Raw genomic sequence first — 21,984 nt, 5'->3', positions numbered from 1 at the left:
CATAGCATCTTAAACTTGTCTTTTCTATGGTCTTTTGTATGGGCTTCTATTTCGCTGCTTCTCTCAGCATATCGTACCTTACTCTATTCGTTCTAGTAAGTCCTAGCCTGCTTCTGTGAAATTTATTCTTACAGGCCTATATCCTGCTCAGCTGGCATGTGAGTTGCATTTGTGTGTGTGTGTGTGTGTGTGTGTGTGTGTGTGTGTGTGTGTGTCATTTTTTGGTGAGGGCCTTATGGGCCAAAAGCTATATTTGTGACAGTCTTTATGTTGTGCCTATTGGCGACTCAGCATCTCCGCTATAAGGTGAGTGGCAGCTTTCCATTTCATAATATTATTACATTCCGTCCTGGATTTTCCATTGTTTGACTTTTCCCATTATAGTTACCCAATTTCTTTGATCTACATTTGTGTGCCTTGTGACGAACTCATTGACAACTAAAACATTATGGCTGGCGACACTGTACTTTTCAGTTAATCTTTCTTCTACATCAGTAATATTCTTTGTTTGACACAAACATTTTGTGATCATTCTGAGGCTTAGTAGCACTATCTATCTCTTGCAGATAAATGGCTACATGCAGCAATGCTGCTACGTCTTGTGATTTTCCATTCTCACTCTGCAAGAAAATTCTGGAGCAGAAATCCTCCTTAGGAACACATGTAATGCCATGCCCATAGCCCCTCTTAATAAAACTGTGTCAGTGTCCGGGTTGTAAGTCAGCTCGTAAGTTTGGATGTTCAACTTGGGTATCCTGTCTGAAAATGCTTTTACAGAATTTTGGCCTTTGTCTCAAGTTAGTTAACTTTTCTTGAAAGAAACAAGCACTATTTTGTTTTCTGTACCTTTGCTTGAAGCCATTTGCCAACTCCTTAAATGTGGTTACGTTATTCAGTACCTCATGATATGTGATGTACATCTTAGCCTCACCTGACATGCACAATTGGGCCATCTGCAATGATGTTTGTTCAGTTCAGTTGTACAAGCTGGCTGTGGATAACACATCGAGCATAAAAATAGTGACATCCTTCGCTGTTTTGTCAGAAAAAATGGACGTAAGACCAGCAGCTACAAGATCTACAGATGGAGAATGAGCAGCCAGTATCAATTTCACTCACAAAGGACCTGATTCTGAAGGGTCAGCTGTTTCACTATCCAGCTGCTGAGCCATTTTCTGACTCTTTTCCTTTAACCGCTTGACATAAAGCCCCAAGTTATCTAATTTTTATTGTTTTGACACAAATGTTAAATTCCAAATATACTTGGGCAACTTAAGAAAAGACCTTCAAAAAAAAATAAAATCCCACGTATATTCATTTCAGCACTGATAGTTACATGTTCTGCTGATAGAGAGCTTCTGGTACTTCATTTGTAGCCTGGTTGTTGTGTTTTGGTTGACAATGTTGCCACTAGATATCGTCTTTACTGTGTGCAGCATTGGATACTCAGTAACAAAATGCTCACTTTCAGGCTCTCTCCTATAGTGGTTGTTTAGTAGTGCTTTCATAAACGGATTACTGTGGTGATCCTGAGTTTGACATTGAATTTAGCAGCTCAGAAACCGAAGAGGAACGTGATGTTACTTCATTAGAGACAGAAAGTGATGGCAGTTTGTCAGTTGAGTGACAAGCGTTCATCAGTGGTACGAGATAAATACATCTACTGTGCTCCAACCAGATGCTCCAGGATTTGTCTTCACAGGAGATTGTTGTAAAATGCATGGTTAGACTTCACAGCTACACAGAAACTAAAAAATGACTTTACATTTCAGGATATTTTAGTCGAAGTCCAGTGAATGAGTATACTCAGGATTTTATTGTTGGTCATTTGCAAAATTTTATAACTTTTTATTTTGAGCCTTAAAAGCTGTTTTTATGTGTTTATATGTAATGTCATTCATTGTAGGATGTTTTTCATTAATAAAAAAGTTATAATTTTTTGGAACATAATCTGAAAAAAAATTGTTAAGGGGTTAATAATCTAATGTGCTCTGTTATAGCTGATACTGAGTCTGTTATAGTCATTGCTCGCATTTGTGTCATATTTGTGCAATTTCCTTTTATATCCCAGTTAGCTTTATACTTCGTGCACAATATACACTCTCACGCATATAAAAAATTACTTATTACTTTGTCTTATTGACGTCCAACGACACTTAATACAGCCCTCTTTTGCATGACCATAATTCCCACAAGTGTAACATGTTACAAAAATAAACTTGTCACAAGGTGTGCTGAGGTCAGACAAATTACAAATTTTATGATCTACCAGTACTAAATACAGTGCCCTTTAATTTCCTCTAAATTCAGATACATGTATAGCTTCAATAAAAAGTAACTTTTAACTAACTGTATCCTATTTTGGCCATGATCACAACCAAACCATGTTTGTGTGAGCAACGAAGCTTTTGAGTGACTCATCCCACAATTGTAGCTGCTGGTGTGCTCCAGTACGAAACATTTCTTGTGGACTTCTTATGCTGATACTGCAAGTGTCAGAAGCATGATGACTGTGACACGAATTTTGCGAGAGTCAACTGTTCGAAGGGAGGGAGTAGAGATGGTTCTGTGTTTGCGGGCACTCTCCCATTTCACCCCTTGCCAGTTTTCCTCAGAAAGAAGATTCAGAATTAGTTATTTATTGCCACAAGTTACAAGCAGTGTCTTCACTCACTGTTGACATCGGCTGTTGATGTCCATCGAGGAATCGTGTCATAAGCGGCTGTGAGTCCACAAACGTGGTCCTCATTAGCTGCTGCTATGGCAGGTGACATCCACAGTGGCTTTGCCGCTCGCTGTACCATGGCAGTGAGTGGACACGGTGTGTGTGTGTGTGTGTGTGTGTGTGTGTGTGTGTGTGTGTGTGTGCATTGGACACAAATGCCAATTTAGGAGGTGCTCTGTCCCCTCCCGTTCACTACTGTTCTTCATGTGTTCAACTGTGATAATGGTTGTAATGTAGCTGCGTAGTATGGCAATCCTGGCCTGCCAATTAGGTAGGCCTTGGTCCATCTGCTGAAGTTTGAGGAATACTGGTGTCCTGCAATGGGATGATAGGGAAGAGCCCACAATCCACCCATCTGTGACAGTGGCAGACTGGTGTCAGCTCTGCGATTGGTATTTATGTCGAGGCAACCATCTCTCTCCCTATAGGGGCTATCGTTGCTCAGTAGCGTGCAGGAAATCTTCAACAGACTTATGCCAGATATCACTTTATTGTAATCAGGGAGGAATTATGGACAAAGTTTAAGCAGATAGTAAATCGTGATCTGGAGAGAGGATGGAAAAGATGCACCATGGTTTAATATCGAGATTCAAAAAATGCTGAGTGGAGGCTGTTGCAGTCTCGGTTGAAAAGAAAATGTGCAGGTGATGAGCAACAAAGATCTCTCTCTCTCTCTCTCTCTCTCCCTCTCTCTCTCTCTCTCTCTCTCACACACACACACACACACACACACACACACATAAATGCAATACCTGTCCCATACATCCTCTTACCACCACCTACTCCAGTCCACTTACGAACATCACCTATCCCATCAAAGGCAGGACTACTGGTGAAACTGGTCATGTGATCTACAAGTTAAGCTACAACCACTGTGCTGCATTCTACGTGGGTATGACAACCAACAAGCTGTCTGTCCACATGAATGGCCACCAACAAACTGTGGCCAAGAAACGATTGCACCACCCTGCTACTGAGCGGACCACCCAACATGACATTATTCATTTAAGTGACTGCTTCACATCCTGTGCTATTTGGATCCTTCCCACCAACACCAGATTTTCTGAATTGTGCAGGTGAGAACTCTCCCTGCAATATATCCTGTGTTCCCGTAACCCTCCTGGCCTCCACCTTCAGAGTCATTGTCCTTACCCATCTAGCCCCTTTCCCGTTCCCATTCCAGCACTACATAGCTCTCTTTTCTACCAACGCAATCAAAACAGTTATTTTACTTCTTTCCTTTTCCACTTCCACTACCCCCACCCTCCGCCCTTCATCTCCGTCTAAGCTACCAACTGCACCGGCTGCCCTACTCTCCATCTTGTCCCTGCATGCTCCCAGCAGCACTTTACCATCCCCCAACCCTACCCTGCTATTGCTCCCACTCCCTGCCCCAGCCTCCTCCTTACCTCCACCTGGTTGCTTCTCTCAGAATGTGGTGCTACTTGCAGTCATCTCCAGCATGTCTGTGTGAGTTGCATTTGTGTGTGTGTGTGTGTGTGTGTGTGTGTGTGTGTGTGTGTGCGCTTTTGACAAAGGCCTTGTTGGCCGAAAGCTAACGTTCTGACAGTCTTTTTGTTGTGCCTTTCTGTGACTCTGCATCTCTGGTGAATGGTGAGTAGCAACTATTCTTTTCATATTATTACATTCCATCCTGGACCTTCCATTATTTGAATAACTCTATTATTATTTTACAGCAATAGAAAGATATTTCAATTTTAGTGCTCTTCAAAAGCATTGGTTTATTAAAAAAAGCTTCATACATAACTGTTTTCTTGCTATATAGGGTGCTGGAAGGAGTGTTTAGAAGTCTTAACAACTTGTTGGAGAGATTTCATCAGTCTTACTTTTTCTATCTTCAACCAGCAACTGACCGCTATATTTCCATAGGTAAGTGACCTTTAAAAAAGTAAATTTGCAAAATAGATCCGCTATTATGTGTCAAAAGAGAAATATAATACGTTTTTGTTGTGGTCTTCAGTCCTGAGACTGGTTTTATGCAGCTCTCCATGCTACTCTATCCTGTGCAAGCTTCTTCATCTCCCAGTACCTACTGTAGCCTACCTCCTTCTGAATGTGCTTAGTGTATTCGTCTCTTGGTCTCCTTCTACAATTTTTACCCTCCACGCTGCCCTCCAATACTAAATTGGTGATCCCTCGATGTCTCAGGACATGTCCTACCAACCGATCCCTTCTTCTAGTCAAGTTGCGCCACAAGATCCTCTTCTCCCCAATTCTATTCAGTACCTCCTTATTTGTTATGTGATATACCCAACTAATCTTCAGCATTCTTCTGTAGCACCACATTTCGAAAGCTTCTATTCTCTTATTGTACAAACTATTTATTGTCCACGATTCACTTCCATACATGGCTACACTCCAAACAAATACTTTCAGAAACGACTTCCTGACATTTAAATCTATACTTGATGTTAACAAATTTTTCTCCTTCAGAAATGCTTTCCTTGCCATTGCCAGTCTACATTTTATATCCTCACCATCATGAGTTATTATGCTCCTCAAATAGCAAAATTCCTTTACTACTTTAAGTGTCTCATTTCCTAATCTAATTCCCTCAGCATCACCCGACTTAATTCGTCTACATTCCATTATTCTTGTTTTGCTTTTGTCGATGTTCATCTTATATCCTCCTTTCCAGACACTGTCCATTCCGTTCAACTGCTCTTCCAAGTCCTTTGCTGTCTCTGACAGAATTACAATGTCATCGGCAAACCTCAAAGTTTTTATTTCTTCTTCATGGATTTTAATACCTACTCCGAACTTTTCTTTTGTTTCCTTTATTACTTGCACAAAATACAGATTGAATAACATCGGGGATAGGCTACAACCCTGTCTCACTCTCTTCCCAACGACTGCTTCCCTTTCATACCCCTCGACTCTTATAACTGCCATCTGGTTTCTCTACAAATCGTAAATAGCCTTTCGCTCCCTGATTTTACCCCTGCCACCTTCAGAATTTGAAAGAGAGTATTCCAGTCAACATTGTCAAAAGCTTTCTCTAAGTCTACAAATGCTAGAAACGTAGGTTTGCCTTTTCTTAATCTTTCTTCTAAGATAAGTCGTAGGGTCAGTATTGCCTCACGTGTTCCAACATTTCTACGGAATCCAAACTGATCTTCACCGAGGTTGGCTTCTACCAGTTTTTCCATTCATCTGTAAAGAATTCGTGTTAGTATTTTGCAGCTGTGACTTATTAAACTGATAGTTCGCTAATTTTCACATCTGTCAACACCTGCTTTCTTTGGGATTGGAATTATTATATTCTTCTTGAAGTCTGAGGGTATTTGGCCTGTCTCATACATCTTGCTCACCAGATGGTAGAGTTTTGTCAGGACTGGCTCTTCGAAGGCTGTCAGTAGTTCTAATGGAATGTTGTCTACTCCCGGGGCCTTGTTTCGACTCGGGTCTTTCAGTGCTCTGTCAAACTCTTCACGCAGTATCGTATCTCCCATTTCATCTTCATCTACATCCTCTTCCATTTCCATAATACTGTCATCAAGTACATCGCCCTTGTATAGACCCTCTATATACTCCTTCCATCTTTCTGCTTTCCCTTCTTTGCTTAGAACTGGGTTTCCATCTGAGCTCTTAATATTCATACAGGTGGTTCTCTTTTCCCCAAAGGTCTCTTTAATTTTCCTGTGGGCAGTATCTATCTTACCCCTAGTGAGATAAGCCTGTACATCCTTACATTTGTCCTCTAGCCATCCCTGCTTAGCCATTTTGCACTTCCTGTCGATCTCATTTTTGAGACGTTTGTATTCCTTTTTGCATGCTTCATTTACTGCATTTTTATATTTTCTCCTTTCATCAATTAAATTCAATATTTCTTCTGTTAGCCAAGGATTTCTACTAGCCCTCGTCTTTTTACCTACTTGATCCTCTGCTGCCTTCACTATTTCCTCCCTCAAAGCTACCCATTCTTCTTCTACTGTATTTCTTTCCCCCATTCCTGTCAATTGTTCCCTTATGCTCTCCCTGAAACTCTGTACAACCTGTGGTTCTTTCAGTTTATCCAGGTCCCATCTCCTTAAATTCCCACCTTTTTGCAGTTTCTTCAGTTTTAATCTACAGATCATAACCAATAGAATGTGGTCAGTCCACATCTGCCCCTGGAAATGTCTTACAATTTAAAACCTGGTTCCTAAATCTCTATCTTACCATTATATAATCCATCTGATACCTTTTAGTATCTCCAGGGTTCTTCCATGTATACAACCTGCTTTCATGATCCTTAAACCAAGTGTTAGCTATGATTAAGTTATGCTCTGTGCAAAATTCTACCAGGCGGCTTCCTCTTTCTTTTCTTAGCCCCAATCCATATTCACCTACTATGTTTCCTTCTCTCCCTTTTCCTACTCTTGAATTCCAGTCACCCATGACTATTAAATTTTTGTCTCCCTTCACTACCTGAATAATTTCTTTTATCTCATCATACATTGAATCAATTTCTTTGCCATATGCAGGGCTAGTTGGCATATAAACTTGTACTATTGTAGTAGGCGTGAGATTCGTGTCTATCTTAGCCACAGTAATGCGTTCACTATGCTGTTTGTAGTAGCTTACCTGTACTCCTATTTTTTTACTCATTATTAAACCTACTCCTGCATTACCCCTATTTGATTTTGTATTTATAACCCTGTATTCACCTGACCAAAAGTCTTGTTCCTCCTGCCACCGAACTTCACTAATTCCCACTATATCTAACGTTAACCTATCCATCTCCTTTTTTATATTTTTTAACCTACCTGCCCGATAAGGGATCTGACATTCCACGCTCCGATCCGTAGAACGCCAATTTTCTTTCTCCTGATAACAACGTCCTCTTGAGCAGTCCCCACCTGGAGATCCGAATGGGGGACTATTTTACCTCCGGAATATTTTACCCAAGAGGACGCCATCATCATTTAATCATACAGTAAAGCTGCATGCCCTCGGGAAAAATTACGGCTGTAGTTTCCCCTTGCTTTCAGCCGTTCACAGTACCAGAACCCTATAATTGAATATAATAGGGAAACATTCCACGCGGGAAAAATATATTTAAAAACAAAGATGATGTGACTTACCATACGAAAGCACTGGCAGGTCGATAGAAACACAAACAAACACATACATACACACAAAATTCTAGCTTTCGCAACCAATGGTTGCTTCGTCAGGAAAGTAGGAAGGAGAGGGAAAGACGAAAGGATGTGGGTTTTAAGGGAGAGGGTAAGGAGTCATTCCAATCCCGGGAGCGGAAAGACTTACCTTAGGGGGAAAAAAGGACAGGTATACACTCTCACACACACACATATCCATCCGCACATACACAGACACAAGCAGACATTTGTAAAGGCAAAGAGTTTGGGCAGAGATGTCAGTCGAGGCGGAAGTAAAGAGGCAAAGATGTTGTTGAAAGACAGGTGAGGTATGAGCAGCGGCAACTTGAAATTAGCGGAGGTTGAGGCCTGGCGGATAATGAGAAGGGAGGATATACTGAAGGGCAAGTTCCCATCTCTGGAGTTCTGACGGGTTGGTGTTAGTGGGAAGTATCCAGATAACCCGGACGGTGTAACACTGTGCCAAGATGTGCTGGCCGTGCACCAAGGCATGTTTAGCCACAGGGTGATCCTCATTACTAACAAACACTGTCTGCCTGTGTCCATTCATGCGAATGGACAGTTTGTTGTTGGTCATTCCCACATAGAAAGCTTCACAGTGTAGGCAGGTCAGTCGGTAAATCACGTGGGTGCTTTCACACGTGGCTCTGCCTTTGATCGTGTACACCTTCTGGGTTACAGGACTGGAGTAGGTGGTGGTGGGAGGGTGCATTGGACAGGTTTTACACCGGGGGCGGTTACAAGGGTAGGAGCCAGAGGATTAGGAAGGTGGTTTGGGGATTTCATAGGGATGAACTAAGAGGTTACGAAGGTTAGGTGGACGGCGGAAAGACACTCTTGGTGGAGTGGGGAGGATTTCATGAAGGATGGATCTCATTTCAGGGCAGGATTTGAGGAAGTCGTATCCCTGCTGGAGAGCCACATTCAGAGTCTGGTCCAGTCCCGGAAAGTATCCTGTCACAAGTGGGGCACTTTTGTGGTTCTTCTGTGGGAGGTTCTGGGTTTGAGGGGATGAGGAAGTGGCTCTGGTTATTTTCTTCTGTACCAGGTCGGGAGGGTAGTTGCGGGATGTGAAAGCTGTTTTCAGTTTGTTGGTGTAATGGTTCAGGGATTCCGGACTGGAGCAGATTCGTTTGCCACGAAGATCTAGGCTGTAGGGAAGGGACCATTTGATGTGGAATGGGTGGCAGCTGTCATAATGGAGGTACTGTTGCTTGTTGGTGGGTTTGATGTGGACGGACGTGTGAAGCTGGCCATTGGACAGATGGAGGTCAATGTCAAGGAAAGTGGCATGGGATTTGGAGTAGGACCAGGTGAATCTGATGGAACCAAAGGAGTTGAGGTTGGAGAGGAAATTCTGGAGTTCTTCTTCACTGTGAGTCCAGATCATGAAGATGTCATCAATAATCTGTACCAAAATTTGGGTTGGCAGGCCTGGGTAACCAAGAAGGCTTCCTCTAAGCGACCCATGAATAGGTTGGCGTACGAGGGGGCCATCCTGGTACCCATGGCTGTTCCCTTTAATTGTTGGTATGTCTGGCCTTCAAAAGTGAAGAAGTTGTGGGTCAGGATGAAGCTGGCTAAGGTAATGAGGAAAGAGGTTTTAGGTAGGGTGGCAGGTGATCGGCGTGAAAGGAAGTGCTCCATCGCAGCGAGGCCCTGGACGTGCGGAATATTTGTGTATAAGGACATGGCATCAATGGTTACAAGGATGGTTTCTGGGGGTAATAGATTGGGTAAGGATTCCAGGCGTTCGAGAAAGTGGTTGGTGTCTTTGATGAAGGATGGGAGACTGCATGTAATGGGTTGAAGGTGTTGATCTATGTAGGCAGAGATACGTTCTGTGGGGGCTTGGTAACCAGCTACAATGGGGCGGCCAGGATGATTGGGTTTGTGAATTTTAGGAAGAAGGTAGAAGGTAGGGGTGCAGGGTGTCGGTGGGGTCAGGAGGTTGATGGAGTCAGGTGAAAGGTTTTGTAGGGGGCCTAAGGTTCTGAGGATTCCTTGAAGCTCTGCCTGGACATCAGGAATGGGATTACCTTGGCAAACTTTGTATGTGGTGTTGTCTGAATGCTGCCGCAGTCCCTCAGCCACATACTCCCGACGATCAAGTACCACGGTCGTGGAACCCTTGTCCGCCGGAAGAATGACGATGGATCGGTCAGCCTTCAGATCACAGATAGCTTGGGCTTCAGCAGTGGTGATGTTGGGTGTAGGATTAAGGTTTTTTAAGAAGGATTGAGAAGCAAGGCTGGAAGTCAGAAATTCCTGGAAGGTTTGGAGAGGGTGATTTTGAGGAAGAGGAGGTGGGTCCCATTGTGACGGGGGACGGAACTGTTCCAGGCAGGGTTCAATTTGGATAGTGTCTTGGGGAGTTGGATCATTAGGAGTAGCATTAGGATCATTTTTCTTCGTGGGAAAGTGATATTTCCAGCAGAGAGTACGAGTTTAGGACAGTAAATCTTTGACGAGGGCTGTTTGGTTGAATCTGGGAGTGGGGCTGAAGGTGAGGCCTTTGGATAGGACAGAGGTTTCGGATTGGGAGAGAGGTTTGGAGCAAAGGTTAACTACTGAATTGGGGTGTTGTGGTTCCAGATTGCGTTGATTGGAATTTTGAGGTTTTGGAGGGAGTGGAGCTGGAAGTGGGAGATTGAGTAGATGGGAGAGACGGGGTTTGTGTGCAATGAGAGGAGGTTGAGGTTTGCTGGAAAGCTTGTGAAGGGTGAGTGAGTTGCCTTTCCGGAGGTGGGAAACCAGGAGATTGGATAATTTTTTGAGGTGGAGGGTGGCATGCTGTTCTAATTTGTGGTTGGCCTGTAGGAGGATGCTTTGAACAGCCGGCATGGATGCGGGAGAGGAAAGATTGAGGACTTTTATTAAGGATAGGAGTTGACGGGTGTGTTCATTGGCTGAGTTGATGTGTAGGTGAAGGATTAGGTGGGTGAGGGCAATGGATTGTTCAGTTTGGAACTGGTATAGGGACTGATGGAAAGAAGGGTTGCAGCCAGAGATGGGAACTTTAAGTGTGAGGCCTTTGAGGGTAATGCCAAATGTCAGACAAGCCTGAGAAAATAAAATATGGGAGCGTAATCTGGCTAGGGCGAAGGCATGTTTGTGGAGGGAATGTAAATAAAACTTAATGGGGTCATTGTGGGGGTGTTGTGAGGGTGACATGGTATTAGAAGGTGGAAAGTGTAACATGAGGCTGAAATGAAAATGAAAAAAAATATATATATGGGGAGAGATAAAGGTGAACTAGAAAGCAACTGGAGATCTGGTGTGAAAAAACGCGAAAAAGTGTTGATTAAAGCTGGGCTGTGTTGATCCTGTGGTGAACTTGGGTTGGTAGACAACGATGTGCTTAAAGGTTAGGTGGTTGTGTTGCCGCCAAAACATGTTAAAGGGTGGAGAAATTCGGGAAAATTGCGAAAAAACTACGTGTAAATGTATTAAAAGGAGTGGTTTTGTGGTGGCAGATTATGAGAATGAGGCTAACAATTGTCTGACGAAGAAATAATGACGTTAAAACCTGTGGGAAGTGGCTAAAAATGATCAATGATGTGTGAAAAAACGGAAATGTAAATAAAGTGAAAGTTATTAGAACTAGCCGAAATGGTTGTTTAATAGGTGAAAGGAACTGTTTGTGAACTAGAAACGGTGGATTTTATAGCGGGGGTAGTGTTGAAAGCGGGAAAAAAATTTTTTTGGTTATGGTTTGGAAGTGGGTTACGTATTATTACGTATTACATATTATTGAGTATATATCGGTCTCCTTCCCTCTTTCCTGACGAAGCAACCATTGGTTGTGAAAGCTAGAATTTTATGTGTATGTATGTGTTTGTTTGTGTTTCTATCGACCTGCCAGCGCTTTCGTATGATAAGTCACATCATCTTTGTTTTTAAATATATATATAATGGGATAGATAAAAAATCTACCCACCAAGCATCAGCAGAACATGTACATAAAAGGAGATTATGATTATGCAAGCTTTTGGAGCCAGTGGCTGCTCCTTCCAGCAGAAGGATTGAAGGGGAAGGAAGGAGGGGGAAGGAAAAGGACTGGAGAGGTTTAGGAAAAGGCATAGATCATGGGAAAGTCACTCAGAATTGCAGGTCATGGGAGACTTACAAAGCGGGATGAGAAGGAAAGTCTGACTGTTGGGAACTGCACCAGACGAGATTTGAAAATCTGAGAGCTTAAAGGTGGAAGACAGGGTAATATGCAAGGCAGTCTTGCAAATGTCTTAAAAGTGCTATTGAGAGTGGTTTTGGTAGTACAAAATCTCCTTTCCTGAGTCCTCTTTCAGTTCTAAATTTCTCACTATCTGGATATTGACAAATAATTCTTCTTTCTACTAACATATATAAAGTCAGTGCAGTGTTCCTCAAGGGTTGCTTGAACAGATTTTGCTCAAATTAAGACTCCTCAAAAACTATGAATCTTAAGCAAAGTGGTAATTTATAGTCATTGCTCTTTCTAGAATTTCATTCCTGAGTGACAAGTAGTCCCTTGTGATGTATCAGCGCCTAAAGTCAGCCTGTTCCTTTGCATAATTGGAATGCGATGTTTTTTTGCCCACACTCTACGCACTTGGTGATACTTTGAGTGAATGTTTTGAGATTGCAAAGGAGAAGAAGGTTGATAGTGTATGTCTTTCACATTTATTGTGAAGTTGAACAATGAAATATATGTTTATTTGAGGAATTGTCTTCCTCCACAAAAAGTCTGTAAACAGTTTTCTTTTGTATTATTTTGGTTTCACCTTAAGTATTTGTATTGTGACAGCTTCATCTTCTGCTATCCTTTCTTTTTAGTATATCTTGATTGGTTTTGTACATCGCATCTACCAGTATGGAGATTATCAGCATGTGCTGTGCCTTTCTTCTCTTCTGGTATTGCCTTCTGCATGCCAGTATTGTTGTTATGGAATCATAAACATGTGTAAGTGTAAATTGTTTCTTAATCCGTTTTATTGTTTTATTTGGAGAAACAGGAAAACAAAAAGATCAGGAGACAGATCAGCGAGGTAGGTCTAATTATGACTGTAATGTAAACAAAACAGAGGTTGTTGGGACATGAAGCAACTTGAATGGATGCAGTGTTTTTTCTGAATTCCAAGATACAAAAAAATTGGACAACAACCTAATTGGAGGTGGGTATATGATATTAAAAAACATGCAATGGCAACATAAATGTATACCATTTACGATTGTAATGCATGAAAATGTCTTGGTGAAGAATTAATCCAGCAGTGGGTGACTGGTCAGTGCTGCAGATGCTCCTGCTGCTGCTGATGATGATGATGCAATAAGTTGTTCTCATAATGCTTTGAATGGGACTTCTTTTCCAGGTATGTATATGCCATGTCTTGGCTTGTTATGTGCTGGCCTATTTATTAAAGCTTTTGCCCTCTGGTTAAAAATATTTGAGGAACAGAAGAAAGAGAGAGATGACAATCGTATTGAACAGTTTCCTGATCAGTCAAAGGTGCAAGAAATATCACCAGAATCTCAGAAACAAAGTACTGATAAATCTGATGACAAGATTTCTGAAACCACAGATAGTGAAGTCACTGCAAATAAGCAGAATGAGGTAAGTTACAAATATAAAACTGTATTTGATTATTTATCATCGTTGAAAATTGGATTACTGGGCTATAAAAAAGGAGGAAGGACCAAAAAGATGAATTGCTTCATTATTATATAATTCAGCCTCAGGATACACAAATGGTATCATTACCTGTTTCAACTTATTACTGTCATCATCAGATTATCTGAATATGTTTCGTAGCAGCTTATCAGTTGAATATCTGATGAGGACTGTAATAAGTCAAGACTGATTGTGATGCCTTTTTTGTGAACAGCGACTGAAGCAAATGATGCAAAAAAAATATGTGAGACAGTCATTTTCCCCCCACTTAATGAAGTGTGACTAGTCCCAGTTAGTTTTTTTTCTTTGATGTATTGATATGAACTCATTTTCTATCAGAGGAAAATTAGTCTTCGGCTTCAAACATATTAAACAAAACATATTTGGTATTTGGGGAACTAAGCAGTTAGAATAAAAGTGTTTGGAATGTATCTAACGGAAGAATAAAACATTGAAATGAATTTCTGGTAGTAACAGGAAATTGTCTTATTAGACACTGAACCTATTTCACAACCTATTGATGCTTAACAGGTTCAAACCTTTTGGAAAAGTGAAAATTCGGCTTGCGGCTTTGTGAATTTAGTCCTATTTGATTGAGTGTACATATGAGGTTGAACGTTCTCAAAATTTCTACAGATTAGAGAGTTCTGACATCAATTTTGTTATTTTTGTGGTCATGAGGTATATTCTGAGTATTAGTAAGTCGAAACTTCCTGACAGATTAAAACTGTGTGGGTGACCGAGTCTTGAGCTCGGGACCTTTGCCTTTCGCGGGCAACTGAGCTACCCAAGCACGGCTCATGACCCGTCTTCACAGCTTCAATCCTGCCAATACCTCATCTCCTAGTAAGTTGTTTTAGATTTGTTTATTGGAGATGAGTACAAAACTGCCATTCACTGCTGACGCTATTGTCTCTCATGGAAACTGAAACTGAGCCAGTGGGACTCACTTCACCTGTTTTTGAGGAAACCTGTTTTGTATGGTGCCCAAGAGGAGGCAAACACAAAAGAATAGGGGTGTCTTAATCATCGGCATTTCAAACGTATGGCAATTGATGGTACCCCTTAGGGAAATGGCAGGAAGGGACAGGATAGGACACACAGTGCACTCCGTATATGTGCCTGGGGGCCTCAGTCAACATGTTGAAGAGGCTGTGACAGCGGCCATTGAGGGAACAGGGTGCAACCAACTGCAGACTGTGGCACTAAAAAAAACTGCTCCTCCCGAACAGGCCATGAAGGCCCAACAGTACCAACCAGCCACCGTATCATCCTCAGCCCATAGGCGTCACTGGATGCGGATATGAGGGCATGTGGTCAGCACATCGTTCTCCCGACCGAGTGTCACTTGCCAAGACTGGAGCTGCTACTTCTCAGTCAAGTAAATTCTCAGTTTGGCTCACAATGACTGAGTGCACCCCACTTGCCATCAGCACTTGGCAGACTGGCAGACCGGATGGTCACCCATTCAAGTGCTAGCCCAGCCCGACAGCACTTAACTTCGGTAATCTGATGGAAACCGGTGTTACCAATGTGGCAAGGCCGTTGGCGCAGACTGTGGCACACGTTGGAAAAAATGTCGTTTGGGCTTGGAGCTCATACTTAGGTCATTCCAGTGGCTGGCAGAGAAGATTGAGAAGACCACCCTTGCACATTTAATTTCAACAAAGCTCACAATTTACAGCATTGTCCCCTGAACTGATCATGATACTTTGCTTCTGAGTTGAGTGGAAAGGTGAACCAGTGACTTCAAAGGTTCTGTGATTGACTTGGCTGTGATTTCCTGGACTTGCATCATAGGATTGAGAACTGTAGAGTCCACCTAAATGGGTCAGATGTGCACGACACATCAGAGGTTGCACACAGATAACTGACTGTGTGTGGGGTGCACACAAGTTTTTTTTAGATTAGGCGACACTCTGTCCAATTCAGATAATGATAGCTTTCACAGGTGAGAGTATTAAAATCGTAATGGTAAACTGCCGAAGTATTCGTGATAAAGTGCCAGAGTTTGAACTGCTCATGAAAGGCAAAAACCTGGTTGAAACCTGAAATAGATAGCAGTGACATTTTTGGGGAAAATTTAAGTGTATATTGAAAGGATAGGCAAATGAAAAATGGATGTGGTGTATTTGTCGCAGTAGACAAGAAACTTAAATCCACTGAGATAGAAATTTAAGCTGCATGTGAGATTGTTTGGGCAAGATTCAGTATCAGGGATGAACATAAAATGATAATTGGATCCTTGTATTGCCCACCAGACTCAGGCCCGATGTAACCAAAAACTTTAGAGAGAACCTCAGTTCACTTGTACGTAAGTCCCCAAATCGTCCTGTAATCATTGGTGGAGCCTTTAATTATCCAACAGTTAATTGAGAAAATTACAGTTTTGTTAGTGGTGGGCGTGATCAGACATCCTATGAAGCAGTACTAAATGCCTTCTCTGAAAACTATCTGGAACAGATAGTTAGAAACCCACTCACGATGGAAATATATTGGATCTGGTGGCAACGAATAAACCTGTCTCTTTGAGGATTTCCACATCGAAACTGATATCAGTGACCGATTGCCAAAGTGTAACAGACAACTAAATCAAGCAGAAAGATATATATATTCAATAAACTAGATAAAAAATCAGTAGTATCGTATCTCAGTGAGGAAACTGAAACTTTCAGCATAAGGCAGGAGCATTTAGAGGAACTGTGGCTGAAGTTTAAAAGAATAGTTGACCATGCACTGGATAAATATGTATCCAGTAGAACATTCCATAATGGGAAGGAACCTCCATGGTATTCAGTCACTGTACAGAGACTTTTAAAGAAACAGAGGTAACAGCAGAACAGGTGTGAAACTAAGCAGAGGGCTGTAGATAGAGAGATGCTGAATGAAACATGTTTGGCTATCAAGGGAGCAATGGGTGATGCCTGCAATGACTACCATAGCAGAATACTATAAAATGGTCTTTCACAGAATCCAAAGAAATCCTGATCATATGTAAAGGCTGTTAGTGGCACCAAAGTTAGTATCCAGTCCCCAGCGAACGAGGCAGGAACAGAAATTGAGGGTAGCAAAGCAAAAACTGAAATGCTTAACTCCACTTTCAGATGTTACTTTAAGGAGGACAACCCAGGAGAATTGCCCTAGTTTAATCCTTGTACCCCTGAAATGATGAATGAAAGAAGTATTAGTGTCAGTTATGTTGAGAAACAGCTGAAGTCACTAAAACAGCTGAAACTGCTAACATTGAACAATACTTCATGGCCCGACGGAATACCTATCACATTCTATACTGAATTTGTGGCTGAGTTAGCCCCTGTTTTAACTGTAATCTATTGTAGATCCCTTGAACAAAAAACTGTGCCCAGTTCTTGGGGAAAAGCAGGGATCACACCTGTCTACAAAAAGGATAGTAGAAATGATCCACAAAGTTACCCTCCAATATCCTTTGTTGCAGAATCTTAGAACATATTCTGAGCTCGGACATAATGAGGTATCTTTAACAAAATGACATCCTCAATGCCAACCAGCATGGATTCCAGAAACATCAACCATGTGAAACCCAACTTGGACTTTTCTCACACTACAAACTGAAAACTTTGCAGCAAGGCAATCAGGTTGAGGCAGTATTGCTTGATTTCTGGAAAGTATTTGACTCAGTACCTCAGCTACACTTAATTTTAGTAGTGTGACCACATGGAATACCAAGCGAAATTTGTGATTGGAGTGAGGACATTTTGGTAGGGAGGACACAACATGTTGTCTTGGATGGAGAGTAATTGTCAGATGTAGAAGTAATTTGTGTGTGCCCCTGGGAAGTGTGTTGGAACTCCTGCTGTTTATTTTGTATATTAATGACCTTGCAGATTAATATTAATTGTAACCTCAGACTTTTTGCAGATGATGCAGTTATTTGTAATGAAGTACTATCTGAAAGAGTCTGCATTAATATTCAGTCAGATCTTGATAAGATTTCAAAGTGGTGCAGAGATTGGCAACTTACCCTCAATGTTCAGAAATGTAAAATTGTGCACTTCACAAAATAAAAAAAACATAGTGTCCTATGACTATAACATCAATAAGTCACTGCTGGAATCAACCAACTAATACAAATACCCAGGTGTATCTCCTTGTAGGGATATGAAATGGAATGATCACATAGGTTCAGTCATGGGTAAAGTAGGTGGTGGACTTCAGTTTATTGGTAGTATACTGGGGAAGTGCAATCAGTCTACAAAGGAGATTGCTTACAGATCACTTGTGCACCCATCCTAGAATTGCTAAAGTGTGTGGGATCTGTAACTGGGGATACTGAACATACATAGAGAAGGGCAGCATGAATAGTCACAGGCTTGTTTAATCGATAGAAGAGTGTCACAGAAATTTTGATAGAACTGAACTGGCAGACTCTTGAAGCCAGACATAAACTATCCCTAGAAAGTCTATTATCAAAGTTTCATGAACCGGCTTTAAATGATGACTCTTAGTAATATACTACAGTTCGCTACATATTGCTCACATAGGGATCATGAGGATAAGATTGGAATAACTACTGCATGCCCAGAGGCATTCAAATAATCATTCTGCCTGTGCACCATACATGAATGGAACGGGAAGAAACACTAATAACTGGTACAATGGGACATACCCTCTGTGATGCTCCTCACAGTGGTTTGCATAGTATAGATGTAGATGTGGATGCTACCACTACAACCCACTATTACAACTGAACAATGTCATTTTTAATCCAGTGCAGTTCTAGTGACACTTTGTCAGTAACTTTCTAATTTAAATTTCTTGGCATGTAAGGGAGTAAAACATTTTTTTTAATGGTTTTCAGCATATATTAATTAAGGTAGACAGTTACTTGACAGCATCTTCTTCTTTTTTTCCTCTTACAGGTGGACCATGAATTAATTGTAATTCCAGTAGGAGTTGTCTTCCTTGTTGCACATGTCTTTGGCACTGCTGCCCTGTTTGCAGCAGACGCATACAGTGTGGTAGGGAGAGAGCTTATTGGGTTGTCAACAGATTTGTCTGTTTTCGCAGGCTACTTATGTTACAGTCTTGTACTGTTACCTTTGCCTGCCTTTGACAGGTGAGCATAACACTGTTGAAAGTGACTTGACTTTTGTACGTATTGCTTGGTTTCTAGTACCTGATTAATTCTACAACTGAATTAATATTGGATATTTCCTTTTGACCTCTGGTATTTCAGGGTTGTAGGCCAGCAGTTCAAGAGTTGCTCATTACTGAATATTGCTGCTTTACTAGAGTTGGCTACATTGTTACTTGCTGTTGGAATGCACAACTTCTCACTGTCCTTCATTTTAGCCACATTTTATGTACCTGTGGCACTGTCTGTGAGTCCGACGAAAAAAGGGTGAGTGTTATAGAACTAATGTGTAACATGTTCCACATAGATATTTGTGCAAAAGTGTGGTTTGTATGTTGCTTACATTGCTTTTGTGAAAAGTTAATATGAAATTCAAACTGCCTCTAGTATTTACGTTCAGCAGTCTTCATCACATCCTTAATACCCATGTAAGTATCCTTCAAACTAATGTTCTGTTTCTTCCTTTGTACTGCAAAACAAATTCGATGCTTTTAAATAGTTATATTTAAACAAAGAAGAAGTTGTTAAGCAAGTAAAGGCAAATAAACTCAGTTCAAGGCTTTTGCATATCAAGAGTTCCCAGCTTACACTGTTCAGTACCATTAGCTTGGGCATGCATCAGCTACCATTGTGTGAGGTGTGAGATAGCTAAACATTGTGAAAGTGTGATCTTGGCTTTTGTGTCCATGCTGCAAAAACAGTACAAGAATGGGGGGTGGGGGTACCATCTATATGTTAGCAGCATGCCCAAGAAGGATGGATGAGTGTCGAGGTGAACTGTCATTAGCGGCAACTTCTAGATGACAGTTTACACCTAACTATTTTTAGCTCGCTCAGTTTTGTGTGCCTCTCTTAACCAACTTATATGTACAAAGCTTGTTGTAGAAAGTCTTTAGGGCAAAAATCTTAGCCTCAGTATCTTTTATTGCTTCATCGGACCTATTGGGCAATATATATGTAATGTGTTTGTGTTGTTCTCTGGTCCAATTGTGTATTGTTTGTTGTTAAAGTAGGGGTTTTGAACAAAAGTCAGTTTTCTGCATTCATTAAGCTCTTGAGCATCTAGAAGGGACACTTTAATCAATTAAAAGGTGGCATAATGGTACAAGCATCATCAAGCCAATAAAAATTGTGCTAGTAAGGGAGCTGTTAAATGCAAAATTTTTTGAAAAGTATGCTGTGGTTAGTGAACCAAACACAACTCCCAGTTACAGTAAAGGGGTAATCAGTGTAAGGACACAGTGCAACTGAACATCAAAGAGCTTCTGTAAGTATGGCAGGAGATTTGTGCAGATTAATTTAGAGAAATTATATGGAGAATAACCAGGAAGCTCTAAAGCAGTACTATCTTTACAAACTATGGAAGGAATAAAGGTAACCTGTTAACCACTAACTGAATAATGGTACAGAGGCACATAAACAAGCTTAGACTCATTGCTAAGCTTTTTGATAAAGTCTTTCTTCAAAAATAACTACTGCTGTGTGTGTTGTGGGTGAGTGGCAAAGGAGGGGAGGGAGGGGGGGGGGGGGGGGTTAGGTGTAGCACACTTGTTGTGAAGAAGAAAGGAGGCAAAGATGAAGGGAAATGCATCAAATAAGGTAGGTAATCAAGGATAGTAATCGACAACCACTTTTCCAGTTTCCATTCAGAGACCATAAAAGAGACAGAGTGAGAGGTAAAGTACGATTAGCAAAAGAAGAGGAAATGAAAGGGGGAATATATCTGTGTAATTAGCTCCTACAGCTTCACAAATGGGATCTACATCTACATATATACTCCCTAATTCACATGGCAGAGGGTAGCCTGTACCATACTAGTCATTTCCTTTCCTGCTCCATTCACAAATAGTGTGAGGGAAAAACTGAGGTATCGTTACACAGTCAATACCACTCAGGGGGCCATCATCATTGAAGACTCAGAAGTCGGCAGCACAAGTGCAGCTGCCATCCACCAGTGCTTAGTACAGCAACAGGCGCCGTCCAATCCCAAGCTGCTGCACCATGTCCACGCCCCCTGTGTGGCAGCGCCATCAGGGTGCGAGACTTGAGTGGATAGAGAGATGTTGTCTGCAGCGGCAATTCCAGATAGTCGCCAGCAACTCTCCAGTTACTCTTTGGGGCCCAGACAGTCTAGTCCCTGACAGTACCAGTGGAGTCACTTAGCAGTACAGTGGGGCACATCACTGTTCAGAAATGATCTCACCTCAGAGATGTCAACTCACAGCTGGGACAGTTAACTTCATGGAACTTCAACATCGGCTGGGTGCAAGAGAACTACTGTATGGACACTAAAAATTGCACATGTCAACTCCATCAGTAGGCAAAGGACTTCATTCTGCATCACATGCAGATCTTCCATGTATTGAGTATTCACACTATATGTATTTCACAGTGATGTTTGTTATTCATTCTGTGTTTGATTTATTCTTCAGCTCCTGTACACCTTCCTGAACAGAACTGTATTTTGTACATGTGTCTACCACTCAGACATATATTGTTTCACCCAATGCTAAGTGCCATGCCAAAAACAACTATCCATATGCCTCCATACGAGACCTAATTTTTCATACCTTCCTGTTCCTTAGCAAAATGTGCCTTGGTGGCAGTAGAATCGTTCTGCAGTCAACTGCAAATGTTGGTTCTCTGAATTTTCTTAATAGTGTTACTCTAAAAGAATGTTGCCTTCCCTTCATCAGGGATTCGCATTTGAGTTCCTGAGGCATTTCCATAACACTTCCATGTTGTTTGAAATTACTGGTAACAAATCTAGCTGCCTGCCTTCAAATTGGTTTGATGTCTTCCTTCGATCCGACCTGGTACAGATCCCAAACACGAAAGCAGTTCTCAAGAATAGGTCGCACCAGTGTCCTATATGTCATCTTCTTTATAGGTGAACCGCTCTTTCTTAAAATTTTCCCAATAAACCAAAGTTGATCATTCACCTTCCCTATTACAGTCTTTACATTCTCATTCCATTTCATATTATTTTGCAACATTATGCCCAGATTTTTAATTAACATCAAGTAGCACACTACCAAGGCTGTACTTGAATATTATGGTTTTGTTTTTCCTTCTTTCTGCATTAACTTACTTTTCTGCATTTAGATCTAGATTCTATTCATCAAACCATCTAGAAATTTTGTCTAAGCAATCTTGTATTCTGAAGTCACTTATTGACAATACATTCTTGTACATCACAGTATCATCAGCAAATAGCCACAGATTGTTGTCCCCCCTATCCATCAGATCATTTATGTTCATAGAGAGTAACAACAGTTCTATTGCACATCCCTGGGGCACTCCAGACGGTACCCTCATCTCTGACAAACACTCATCGTTGAGGACAACGTACTGGGTTCTGTTACTTCAGAAG

General features: G+C 41.4%; 1 protein-coding gene across 2 annotated transcripts in view; it reads left to right on the top strand.

The window, feature by feature from the left end:
• The window catches only part of LOC124803078 (glycosylphosphatidylinositol anchor attachment 1 protein), an 86,748-nt gene that overhangs the window by 47,666 nt on the left and 17,098 nt on the right, over nucleotides 1–21,984 (top strand). For both annotated transcript variants that reach the window (XM_047264207.1, XM_047264208.1), the window contains 4 exons: nucleotides 4,512–4,615; nucleotides 13,200–13,441; nucleotides 18,397–18,593; nucleotides 18,714–18,878. In XM_047264207.1, coding sequence (XP_047120163.1) covers nucleotides 4,512–4,615; nucleotides 13,200–13,441; nucleotides 18,397–18,593; nucleotides 18,714–18,878 — 708 coding nt within the window. The remainder of the gene's footprint in view (nucleotides 1–4,511; nucleotides 4,616–13,199; nucleotides 13,442–18,396; nucleotides 18,594–18,713; nucleotides 18,879–21,984) is intronic.

The sequence above is a fragment of the Schistocerca piceifrons genome, chromosome 6 (genome assembly GCF_021461385.2).
Source record: "Schistocerca piceifrons isolate TAMUIC-IGC-003096 chromosome 6, iqSchPice1.1, whole genome shotgun sequence".
In the NCBI taxonomy this organism is placed as follows: Eukaryota; Metazoa; Arthropoda; class Insecta; order Orthoptera; family Acrididae; genus Schistocerca; species Schistocerca piceifrons.
Note: the sequence above shows the minus strand (reverse complement) of the source record. Positions and strands in the feature narration are given on the sequence as shown.